This window comes from Psittacula echo, assembly GCF_963264785.1.
Source record: "Psittacula echo genome assembly, chromosome: 13".
Taxonomy (NCBI): domain Eukaryota; kingdom Metazoa; phylum Chordata; class Aves; order Psittaciformes; family Psittacidae; genus Psittacula; species Psittacula echo.
Window position 1 is genome coordinate 1,334,499 of NC_137749.1, and position 12,361 is coordinate 1,346,859.

At 51.3% G+C, this 12,361-nt stretch overlaps 1 protein-coding gene across 2 annotated transcripts; it reads left to right on the top strand.

The window, feature by feature from the left end:
* Positions 1–13: 13 nt before the first annotated feature.
* KCTD10 (potassium channel tetramerization domain containing 10) lies at positions 14–11,520 on the top strand. 2 transcript variants are annotated; one of them, XM_080628837.1, is made up of 7 exons: positions 14–74; positions 1,435–1,648; positions 5,712–5,881; positions 6,321–6,410; positions 6,656–6,708; positions 7,426–7,621; positions 8,181–11,520. In XM_080628837.1, the coding sequence occupies exons 1-7, from the start codon at positions 72–74 to the stop codon at positions 8,397–8,399; spliced, it is 945 nt and encodes a 314-aa protein (XP_080484963.1). In that variant the 5' UTR covers positions 14–71; the 3' UTR covers positions 8,400–11,520. The 2 variants fall into 2 exon arrangements, with proteins under 2 accessions (XP_080484963.1, XP_080484964.1); XM_080628838.1 differs by having other exon boundaries at positions 6,324–6,410.
* The last annotated feature ends 841 nt before the right edge of the window (positions 11,521–12,361 follow it).

Consider the following 12,361-nt stretch of genomic DNA (forward strand, 5'->3'; position numbering starts at 1 on the left):
CGTGAGGGGCGGAAGTTCCCCCGCCCCGGCGCTCCCGCTCGCTCGGTCCGTGGGGCTGCGCTGCGCCGTTCATGGTGAGGTGGGGCCGGGCCCGGGGGGCACCGGGCAGGCTGCGATCGGAGCGGGGGGGGCCGGGTTGGGGTGAGGCAGGACCTGGGGACCCGGCCCCCCGGTGGGTGGCGGGATGCGGGATTGGGGGTCTCAGTCCCCAGGGGCGCGGTGCTGGCGAAGGGGGAGGTTATGGGGGGGGGGGGCAGCCCCTGAGGTTGGAGCGCTTGGAGAGCGGGTGCAGGGCTCCTGCGGGGGATCCGGCCCCCAGCGGTGGGGGGGGCCGTGGTGTGGTTGTCATTGTCACCCCAGGATGGCGCCTGGGGCTTGGGGAGGGCTCTGTGCCCCAGGGTGCTGGGCTGTGGCCTGGTGCGCTGGGTCCCATTTGGGCACGGCTCCTGTCAGGGTGCTGGGGACCCGTCCCTGTGTCTGGAGGGAGCTAGAGCCGGAGCATGGGGCTGAGGTGGTGCCTTTGCACTGCAGACGGCTCCAGACAGGCAGAGGGAATGGTCCCCTGCGGCCACCTCTGCCCATGCCACTTCCTCGCCGTGTGAAACACGACGTGCACACGGAGCTGCGGCTCCGTCAGGTTTGCTATGGGATAGTTCTGCTTTTAGTGACAGCAGAGCCAAAATCGTTCAGTGCAGGCAGGCAGTGTGTCCGGAAGTGGCAGGACCTGGGGCTGCCCTGAGGTGTCAATCACCCCATCACCCTGACACCGTGTGAGGCAGAACCATTAACAGTTAATGGCTTGATTAAGGATTTATGGTTAGCGGCTCTCAGAGCATTTGTGGGGCTAAGCCAGAGTGTTCCTGTTACAGCCCGTGAGCTCATCAGCTGACTAACCGGGAGTGACTGGAGTCCACGGGCTGGGGACTGTGGGCAGAGGTAGTGGGGATGTGGGACATTGGGTTTTGGTGTCCTAAGGGGGGAAGGGAGTGGGAAGCCCGTGTGTGCTTTAAGGGAATAGAGCCTCAGGAAAGCTGTGGATAGTCTGTATTTTAGCACACAGGAATCGTTCACTCAAGCTCTGGGTGTTGGGAATTGCCCCATTACGTACCAGATTATTGGTAAAGTAAGAGCTTAAGCTGTAGTGAAAGAAACGAACACAGTCTTTATGGGAAAGCACTGACTGTCGCGGTGTGAAATGCTGCTCAGTGTTCACAGGGTTCCTCACTAGCCAGGGTCATTTGTGGTCTTTGGCTGGTCTATGTCACTGTCAGAACAAAGACCAAGTCTAAACCACTTCAGGACTTCACAGAGAGGAGCTGAGGCTGATGGTGCCCAGCACATCTGTGACTGCTTCTGTGTAAATAACCACCAGTGCTGTGAGTGGGGTGTTGGGTGTCGGAGCTGCCCATGTAACCGGTCACTCCTTCCTTGCAGGAAGAGATGTCGGGAGAAAGTGTGGTGAGCTCAGCAGTGCCAGCAGCGGCCACTCGCACCACCTCCTTCAAAGGCACCAGCCCCAGCTCCAAGTATGTGAAGCTGAACATTGGTGGTGCCCTCTACTACACCACCATGCAGACCCTGACCAAGCAGGACACCATGCTCAAGGCCATGTTCAGTGGCCGGATGGAAGTCCTCACCGACAGCGAAGGTAAGGGGCTGCCCTTGTGTCCTCGTGCTGGTTTCCTTCCTCTGCAGTGGAAATAGCTTGGAAGAGGTTGGAAAAAAGTATTACAGAATAGAGGAGAATATGTAGTTGTAGGCCCAGGTATTTCTATGTTTTGTAAGTGCTAAAGCTCAGCTTATACAGCTGAGAAAAGATGTGGAACAAAAGGCTCGTGTGACTTGGGAGGAGTCTTACGGAGACCAAAGGGAAACCTTACAACAGTCTTCCAGTGCCTAAAGGGGCTACAAGAAACCTGGAAAGGGGCTTTGGACAAAGGCCTATAGGGACAGGCCAAGGGGAATGGCTTTAACCTGCCAGAGGGGAGACTGAGCTGAGCTCTTAGGCAGAAGCTCTCCCCTGTGAGGGTGCTGAGGCGCTGGCACAGGGTGCCCAGAGAAGCTGTGGCTGCCCCATCCCTGGCAGTGTTCAAGGCCAGGTTGGACACAGGGGCTTGGAGCAAGCTGCTCCAGTGGAAGGTGTCGCTGCTCATGGCAGGAGTTGGAGCTGGAGGAGCTTTAAGATCCCCTCAACCCAAACCAGTGTGGGATTCTATGAGTTGAATAGTTATCTGAACAGCAGAAGGACAGTACCAAGTCCCAAGGCTCCTGTCAGGCCCAGATAGTATGGGCTGTGCTTTTGAAACACTAACACTGAAGCTCTCAAGCATATGGAAGATGGTGGGATAGTGATTAAGAAACTATGAGTGAGTCAGGGCTTGGGTATTTATGTTGAAGGCCAGGAGGCAGTTCTCTTATCTTGTTTCCTTACCTCAAACCTAAGTATAAAATGTGCTCTGAACACTGGGACACTGGTTTAGAAGCTAAAAGCTGATTTTTTGGAAATGACATAGTTTTCTTATGAGAGTACTGATTGTTTGCTTCACTGCAACAGAGCCAGAAACTTGCTATTGTACTAGTGACAATCAAAGGAGAGAGCTGGCGACTGGATCTCTCCATGTTAAATGTGTCTGGAAAGAAGGAATGTGCAGGATGTCAGACAACAGCCTTCTCAAGGAGCAGTGCCCGACCCCTTCCTTACCAGATACATTGATTTTATCTTCTGATGATCTGAGATTCTTGAAAACATTTAAATTAATGCTATAGCTGAAACATGTGGGTGATAACTGCAACTGGGAGCAGAGGTTCAGGTCAGCATCCTCATGTTGTGGGAGTGTCACAGTTTAACTGGAAGCACAGTGTTCTCTATGTGCTGATGGGCTTGGATACCCGGTCTGTAACAATGACTGGTTCATTGAGGACCTGTCCCCTTGCTGCTAAACCTCAGGCACTAATTTGAGACTTGCCAGGTTCTTCAGTTTGGAAGGGGATCGGAAATTCCAAGTGAATTGTGGAAGCCCACCCTGGCATGGTCCCGGCCCTTCCTCCAGGCATCCTGGGCAGGTACCCCAGGAGGGCTGGTACATCCCATCCCATTCCCAAGGCTGTAATGCTGCTGGAGAGCAGCTGACAGAATCATTGCTGATGTGAGGGTAACTGGAGTTTAATGTACTAAAATCTCATACTCAAGACAGCAAATCCCAAGTTGATTTTGCTCTGAATCCCACAGTGTCCGTGTGGGATTGCTCCATTCTGCCAGTTTGTGTTTTAATAGGAATTGGATACTTCCTGTCTGTTGTAACTGAGACACTCCCATTGCAGCAGATCTTGCTTTATCTCCCCGTGCCTGGTGTGACACTGGAAACTGGGACAATGGTATTGGAGCTGTTAAAGGAAACCCTTTTTATCTGAACTCCTTCAAAACACCCCTCATTGGTCACACCCAGAGTCTGGCCCAAACACAGTGGTTCTGAGGAAAAGAGCTGGAGAAGCTGGAAGGAGGCAAGTTTTGAACCAGCCTCTGCAATGGGTCACAAGGACTCCTCCTCTTTGTTCAGATGCATTCTCCTGAGCCCAGCACCATCTCAAAGCTTAACAACTGCAACATGCTGCTGGCTGGGAGACAGAGAAAACTGAGTTCTCTCTGGTGATGGACGAGTGTTTGCAGCTTAGAAATGGTCCGTGAGCTGTGGCACATTGTCATGTTTGACCCTTTTATGGTAAAGAGCAGAGAGAAGGGGGTAAGTTTTCCACGAGCATCCATCTCTTTCCAGGTTTCTTTCCTGCAGTGTGGCTATTTCCCTCTCTTAGCTATTAATCAACTGATCGAGGTGCATATTTTTGTCCAGCTACCAGTAAGACTTGAGTATCAGGCAGGCTCCAGTGTCAGGCTTCAGTGTCAGGCTGCTGTTTCATCTGTCAAAGCTTAGTCAGAAAATGCAGTCTGGTTCCATTTGAGTGTTTGGATGCTGTCCCTGAGACTCGATGTAAAACAAGAGATGAATTTCCTACTGTAATCACGTACGGTTCATGGATTCCTCCCTTGGTAAATGGATCACAGGACACTTCTGTAATGCTGCCATTAGAATAGCTTCAAAGGGCTGTAACTGAAACCCACTTCTTGGACTCTGCACAGCCATGACTGAGTGGCACGGGGTCATTTCCCTGTGAGTCCTTGTGCTTTGGCTGTTTGGTTAAAACAGGAGGGTTTGAGCCATCCCTTGTATCTTGCAGTGATGCTTGAAGTGTTTTCCCATCTCCAGATGAAAATGAGCAATTCCTCTTTGGTTTCACCATCTATAAACAGAAAGCTCCAACAGATTTTTACAGCCTACAAAGGGAATCACAGTGGAGATAACAGAGAAGTTTAGGGATCAGAATGGTGCTCCTGCCCTGCCCTTTGCCCTCCTGCACATTGATGTACTCAAGTCAACTCTGTCACCGCTGCAGTTGTGGAATGGGGATGTCCTTGGTTATTAGCATGTCTGGTGCTCCCTCTTCTCCTTAAAATGGGAGATCTCACTTTCCATACGTCTGCACTGGCAAATGGGATGTTCCTGCTCTGGTTGGCCAGGTATAGCCTGGATCAGTCTCTTGTTCTTTGATTTCTCTCTCTAGTTCTCCGGCCTCCGGCTTTCTAGTCTGCAATTGCGAGCACACTGTTTTATGTAGCAGCACAATGATGGAGATGGAAAGCCTGTAGTAAACTGCTGGAGAGTGCCTCAGTTTTCCACAGCAAAGAGCCGCATTCCCTTTCAAATTGCACCAAATGTTCAGCCTTTACCAGCGATTCCATTCATGCAGAACGCGCAGGGGCTGCTTTAACCTACTTTCCTTATTTGTCCAAAATATGAGTCTTTCCCCACAAGCGTTTCCTCGCTGCATTCCTGAGCTGCAGCCTGGAAGAGCGGCCATCTGTTCATTTATGGAAACTGGAGCCGCAGCATCGCCTCCCATTGCTCAGGGTCCAGCCTGGTCGGGCAGCAGACAGGGGACAAGAGGTGAAGCTCTGATCCTGTGTCAGCGGTTAACTGGGAAGGACTGGTTGCAGCTCTGTCTCCTTCACACCGTCAGCACATAGCTGTGCTTTAGATTCCACTTACACATGCTGCTGCATCTTGTCTTGCAGCAGTCAATGTTGTGCTGATAACCACTGTGTTCTACCCAAGTCAATGCACTTTGGGGGTATGCAGTGTTTGCCATGACGCTGCCCAATCTGTGCTGCCTTTCTCTTGCCAACCTTCTTGCACATCCACTGCATCATAGGGGGTTCTTGTGCTGTTTTCAGGTGCAAGAACCTTTAGATGGTCAAGTCTAGCTGGCTTTACTTTAGTAAGGAATAGCCCCATGTGTGTCATAGGGCCCTAAGATAGAAGGCAAGAAAACAATGCGTCAGGGCTTTGGGATAGAGGGAGAACAGAGTTGGTTGGTTTGCAAATGAGAAGTATTTGTTCCTCTGTTTCAGTTAATTATTGTCAATAACTGGGGAGCTATGAGAAACAAATGAACTTCCCACCTTACTCCCACATACTCTGCACTGGAAATGCAGGAGGGGAAGGTATATTCCCTGTGCTCTCTGCTGCTCTGCTCATCAGCTCAAGCAAGGAGCTGGAGTTTCTCCCTCTTGGCAGGAACCTGCTTGGTGCAGGTGTCAAGGCCTTTTGCCATGTTTGCCTCCACTTCTCCTTACTGCGCCCTTCCTCTGTCCCCAGGCTGGATCCTCATCGACCGCTGTGGCAAACACTTTGGAACCGTCCTGAACTACCTGCGGGACGGGGCTGTGCCGCTGCCGGAGAGCCGCAGGGAGATCGAGGAGCTCTTGGCTGAAGCAAAGTACTACCTGGTCCAGGGGCTGGTGGACGAGTGCCAAGCAGCCCTGCAGGTAGGTCACAGAGCTAAGGGGGTTACTCTGGCTGCAGTGGAGGATCCAGAAGAGGAGGCAGCATCTGGGCAGAGTGAAATCCTCTGCTGGTCTCCTCTTTGGTGCCTTTCTGAGGCTGGGATGGAGTGGAAATAGTTCATATTGTTGATCTGCTGGAGTCTGGTCACATCCAGAAAGATGTCCTGAGTCACTCTCAACGTTTAATGCTGCTCACTTACAGGGATAAAGAGCTGCTCAGTTCCCTCCTCTGAGAGCACTCAGGGAGCAGCAGCCTGGTTCCTTTGCACTGTTCTTCACTGCCATCAGGGTCTTACGTGGCAAAATGATCCACCATCAGCACAAGCCCACTGACATCTTCAGCACAGAACACACAGGACCTTCCCAGTTCATAGGAACATGCCTTAAGGTCTGTTCAGCTGCTGTTTGCTTCTTGTTTCAGCAGAACAAAGATGCATACGAACCATTCTGCAAGGTACCAGTCATCACGTCCTCCAAAGAAGAGCAAAAACTTATAGCCACTTCCAACAAGGTAAGAGCCAGGCTGCGTCCTCGCTTGGGAGGGTGAGAACGAACAGTGATGTAGTCACAGAGGACTTGCAGCCCCACTGCCAACCTGTGCATGGCAGTTGTGCACCAACAACAGTAACAACAACTGGACTTGGCCTGATGGTGTCACATCCTATTGCAGCTTCTCTGCTGTGGGGTCTGGGTCTGGGCTAGCATTCCAGCTCTTCCTATACTGCCTGTAAGTGATCTATGGTTTGTGTTTTACAGCCAGCAGTGAAGCTGCTGTATAACAGAAGCAACAACAAATATTCCTACACCAGGTAAGTGGCTTCTGCTGGACTTGTTTGAAGTTTTAATAGACTAAAACCCATGATAAGCATTTGCTTTCTCTTCACTCGGAACCAATGACAGATTGCTGCTGGCATGCACTCAGGTTTTTCCCTATTAATTTCAACCTTCAGTCAGAAGGGAGCTTGCTGTCATCAATGGAAGGTTATTTCTGTGCCAGAGGAGTTCCTCTCATACTTCAGTGCAGCTGGCAGAGGCTCCTGGCCAGCTGCTGGCCTGCATTCCCCGTGGGCTGCAGCACATTCTTTGAATGCAGGAAGCTTTCTTGCTGCAGTGTTCTCAGTGAGTGGTAAAATCAAGGCTGGGACTTTGTCTCCTTTCCTTATTCTGTATATGTTCCATGATAAAACGCTGTTTCCATCCAGCTGGTGCTGAGCTTGAGCTTAGGATTGGTTTTGTTTGGGTGATACAATTCTTTACACCAATTAAATGGTCCTGGGCAATGTTATTCTCAGTACTGCTGATGTATTACTGCTTCTTCAGCAGCAGGTTTTCCTTGCTTGTACTTAAGTGGATAAATAAGTTACCCACTGCAGGGCTGGATACCAGCTGTAAGCACTGCCTTGGCAGAGACACAGTAAGTTAAAGGGAACTGGGCTTACAGCCTGTAACTGCTCACTGCCTGAACCCCATTGTGTTCTGTGTGCTGCCTTCATTACCTTGACAGCGTCTGCCTTCATCCCTTGCAGCAACTCCGATGACAACATGCTGAAGAACATAGAGCTGTTTGACAAGCTGTCCTTGCGGTTTAATGGGAGAGTGCTCTTCATAAAGGATGTGATTGGAGATGAGATCTGCTGCTGGTCTTTCTACGGGCAGGGGCGGAAGATCGCCGAAGTCTGCTGCACTTCCATCGTCTATGCTACTGAGAAGAAACAGACAAAGGTAAGAGCAAAGCCCTGGATGCTTCCAGCAAGGGGCTGCTGGCGGCAGCATCCTGGCATCTGCTCTGAACACTCCTTTCTTTACTGAGCATCTCTGTAGAATAATTGGTGCTATTTGAAGTGGTGCTGGTCCAGGGGGTGCATTAGGGTGGACACTGCTTTTCCCTGTGGCACTTACACAGGGTGATTGTGGCATCCCATAGTGCAGGTTCAGTCCAGTTCTTTATCTGTAGACAGGCTTGTGCATTTAGGTTTGGTTGACATCCCTGCATAAAGACAGATCCTGGTGAGCAGTGACGTGACTTCCCTCTGCTGCCTTACCTTCCCCAGGGGCAATTTGAGTCTGCCCTGCGGGCAGGCCTGCTCTGAAAACAGCCCCGTTTGCTGGCTCAGAAGCCAATAACAGAACAGAAACGATTGTACTGGAAAAGATTCCCGTGGCCAGGGTGCAGTGAAGAGACTTTAGGACCAGAAAGGTATCAGGGATTAGAACTGAGGTAACCTGGTACCTGCAGCCACTGCAGCGGGTGCGAGTGATGTTCTCTTTGTGGGGTGGGCAGGTGGAGTTCCCGGAAGCCCGCATCTATGAGGAGACTCTGAACATTCTGCTCTACGAGTCGCAGGACGGGAGGGGACCCGACAACGCGCTGCTGGAGGCCACCGGGGGGGCCGCAGGTCGCTCCCATCACCTGGAGGAGGACGAGGAGCGGGAGCGCATCGAGCGCGTGCGGAGGATCCACATCAAGCGCCCGGATGACAGGGCCCATCTGCACCAGTGACTGCTGCGGCGCTGCCCGGGAGCGCTGCCCCTCCGCTGCTCCAGCTCCTGCAGCACAGGAGCAGCGCTTCCCCTCGGGTTCAATACAGGCTGTACATTACGTTTTGTAACAAACTAGGTTATGTCGGGGTATTTAAATGCAGTAGTTGTAGGACAAGGAGCAAGGAGGTTACTGGGCAGCTGATAGATACGGTAAGGACCTGTTGAGCAGCTGGAGAAATGCCCTGAACTTTTAGCACTCTTGTCTTTGCTATAGAGAAGAAGGGGGCTGGCTTCCTTTGGCTTTAGTAACTATCCTGCACTTTAAAACGCAAAGTCAGCCACACACCTCCCCTTTGGCACTCCCTGACCCTCTCTCCTCCCAGGCAGAGAAATGGGGTGACCTGAACACACCTGAGCTGCTGCAGAGCTCCCTTCTCCCTGTAGGCAATAGGGTTGGTGGCTCAGGAGTGCCTCGGGGTGACTCCCAGGAGGACACGGGACATGTGCTGGCTTGATTCCTGTAGTGCTGGGCAAGCTGCTCCTCCAAGGGTTCAGTGGAGCTGCTACAGCTCTGAGCTCTTTATCTCTTCTTTATCTGAATGGTTCAAGGGTGGAAGATGTTAAAATTCCTCCAAAAGGAGGCTTGGGAGCAAACTGCATGGGATTGCTTTTCCTTAGGGCGGTGTTGACACCAGTTAGTGCTCAGAACTTCTGCCTGACCCTGGCTCTCAGCGGGGGTTTGTTTCCATCAGCTCACAGGTCAGTGAGCTGAGCTTCCCTTGCTGCAGCTAAGGCAGGAGCCAGGTTCAGAGCCCCTGTGCCAGCCCAGCATAGTCAGGAGCTGTAGCTCAGTGCTGTAACCAATACAGAAGCATTGTCTCACTTTGAGTAAGGACAACACAAGTACTATGGGGACGAGGAGTGGCCCAGAGGCTGCGAGTCCTTGTCTGACTTTATGCTGAGCACGTTCCAAGTCTCTTCAGAACTGGCAGCTGTGGAAGGGCAGAGCTGAAGTGGGTGCAGGAGCCCTCTGTGGTCCCGCTTTTTCTACGAGTACTTTTCTATTATGAATGAATATTTTATCTACCTCCTCATCTCTTGCTGCCTATCGTGGACTCAAGTAACAATTACAGTGGAGGACGGTGTCTTACTCAATAGGACTGGATGCTGGAGGCTGATGCGCAGAGCCACAGCTCTAATGCTTAATGAGAGGGAGGGAAACCCAATGTAGGAAGTCTTAAACCTCAGGCTGGTAACTTGGCAGCCACCAGCAGACTTTGGCCTATTCTAGAGGGGTTTGACCCTTCATCTGGAATATCTCACGCTGGGGTTAATGGCCAGACAGATCTCATATGGAGCAGGAGCTCCATGTCCCTGTTCCTCAGTGAGGGGGTTACATGGGTTTGTTATCTTCCTGTTGCAAGGATTCCAACTCCTGGCTCAGGGCTGTTAATGACATCTTAACACGTTAAAAACCAAAGGTGTTGCCAGTATCACCAGCTACGTTACTGCAACATGTTTCAAAGAGCAGTTACACCCCAAACTCAGTCTAGCTTGGCTGTAGAGGCTAAAATGAAGTATTAAATGTTTGCTAAGTGGTACAGTTTTGAATCAAGTTAAGCTAAAATGATTTCAAAGTTAGGCTGAGGTCATCGGTCTGGTAACCAAAGACTTCTCTAAGCTCCATGCAGATGGGGTTGTTGTACCTGTTTCCTCTCCTCTTTCTTCAGATATTGCTTCCCAAGAGCTCAACAGTTAATGTGTAGTTCCACAGCTTCAGCTCTGTCCTGACACTTACAAGCTTTGTTTGCAGGCTATACTTACACGTGTTTGCAGCACACTTTGGGGTTGCAGAAGTCCATAGTGCAGTGTTGTTGTGAAGGACCCAGTGCCTCTCCCTTCTTACCTTCCTGATGTGATAAGCTGCGAGGTGTGGAAGGGAAGTCCCCTCAATTGCTCTGCTTTTCCAGCTCTCTGTACTTTGACCCTCACTGGCTGTTGCTGGGCTGTTCGTGGGTTTGAGGCTCTGTAACAGACCCACTGCCCTGGAAGGGGCCAGACCCTGCACTGTCTGAAGCTGCTCAGTCTGACTGCTGTGTCCCAGCCATGCCCTCTGCTCCTGCCCATCCCTCACTGTAGTCCTGCAGCAAACCCTGCTCCCTTTGCTCACCCCACAGAGCTGGCTCTCCTGTGGGACAGGCCAGGCACCCCCATCCTCAGCTGTGCTGAGCTGCCTGCTTCCAACACAGCACCCCCACACTGCCTGCTCAGACAAAGCCCAGTCACGTCCTGCAGCACGGGAGCAGGTTGAGCTCTGGGAGGTGACGTGTGTCCACACCAGCACTAAGCATCCGACAGGTCACAGCTCTGTGAGTAACACCTCTGTAAATAGGTTCTTAACTGGCTTCAGGAGTTCCTCGTATTGCAGAACCCAGGGGCTGATCCTGTTTGCTCCTTGTACAGCAGTTACAGAGCTGGGGTTCAGTGACTACAGGACAGCTGGAGTAGTTTCAGGTTTGTTACTGCACTTACGGGCAGACTCTGCCTCAACACTCCACGTGCTGCAGTTGAGTAGCAAAGATGTCCTGCTGTCACCTTCGAACGTCCTTTACCTGCTGGCCGCTTGTCCTCAGGCTGTGGAGAGAGACTTTGTTAATGCCATTGTACAACTGCTCTCAGCTCTTGAGCCCTTTTACTGTAAATGGTTTTGCCTCCACAGCCTCCAGGTGAAGGTGGGTGCAGGGCTGAGGTCCTGGCCATGAGCAGCCCTGGATTATCTGGTACTGCCACAAGTAACAGGGAGCACAGCCCTGGCTGCTTTGGTTCTCCAGCCCCCCACACCAGACACCAACAGTGACAGCACAGCAGCGTAGAGTGCCTCAAATCTTCCCTGTGGCAGTGATTTTGTCCAGCAGCAGCTTTAACCCTGGGTTAAATCTCCCATCAGGGTGTTTACTCCCACCTGTATCCATGTAGCTGTAGCACCAGCCTTACCTTAGAGCAAAGGGCAGGTAGATCCTTTCAGTCTTAATGGAGTTGTTCCATCTCAGACAACAGCAGCAAATTCCTCTGTTCTGTACAATCATTCCCTCCTAGTTTATACTTATGCACAGGAAAAGCTTCAGCTGCAGCTCAGTTTATGGTTGATGTTTGCAATATGTACTTTTTTTTAATGTAACACAATAAATTAGAAGATATTTCATATTTACACGTGGGTCACTTTATTGCTTGTCTGAAGCTGTCCTTGGGCTCCATGGAGCTGGGAGGGACCATTAAGAAGAAACAGCAGACATCATCCTCACCCTGCTCTAGTTTGACCTCCCAGCAGTGATCTGGCTCTTGGGACTCTGCAGAGCTCAGGATGTGAAGGCAGCAAGTCCAGGCTCTCAAACTGCAGTTCCAGCCCAGGCAGAGCCGGAGCAGGACCTACACCAGTTTGCCCCAACACAAGGCAGCAGGGTAAGTGCTATGAGCACAGCAGTGGAACAGCTTCCAAGTGGGAGGTGCAGAGAATTCCCACTTCCACCGCCTCCCCTTGGCCACCTCAAGGGAACAGCAGTGCTAAAGGCTTTACCAGCCTGCCCCAGAGAAAAGGTGGTTTCAGACCAGAGTTAACTTCATTGATGCACTTCTGATGAGCTGTGACTCAAGCACAGCCAGAGAAGCCTTCCTGCGTCTGTATTAACCCCTCCTGACTGGGCAAAGCTCCCACCTCTTACTCAGTGCCTAGAGATGGACATTCTACACGTGGCACTGCAGCTTTTAGTTCAAATGTCTCCCTGTAATGAGCGCCTTTGCTCACTGGAATGTTACAGCAAGTTAATGTCATTTATTTAGCTATATTGAATAGTTTTAAGCTATAAAAAAGAGCCTAAAAGATGCAAGCAAACTCAAATCACAGCAGCCCTGTGGCATCACAGATCCCAGGGCAGGTGTGAGTGCTGGTCTCATCCTGCAGGCTCCTTTCTGCCCCTGGCCAAG

Excerpts from the sequence above, each read along its gene's own strand:
- KCTD10 (XM_080628837.1), top strand. Across the intron at positions 1,649-5,711 it reads AGTCCTCACCGACAGCGAAG|GCTGGATCCTCATCGACCGC; the intron begins GTAAGGGGCTGC and ends CTCTGTCCCCAG. Across the intron at positions 6,411-6,655 it reads TTATAGCCACTTCCAACAAG|CCAGCAGTGAAGCTGCTGTA; the intron begins GTAAGAGCCAGG and ends TGTGTTTTACAG.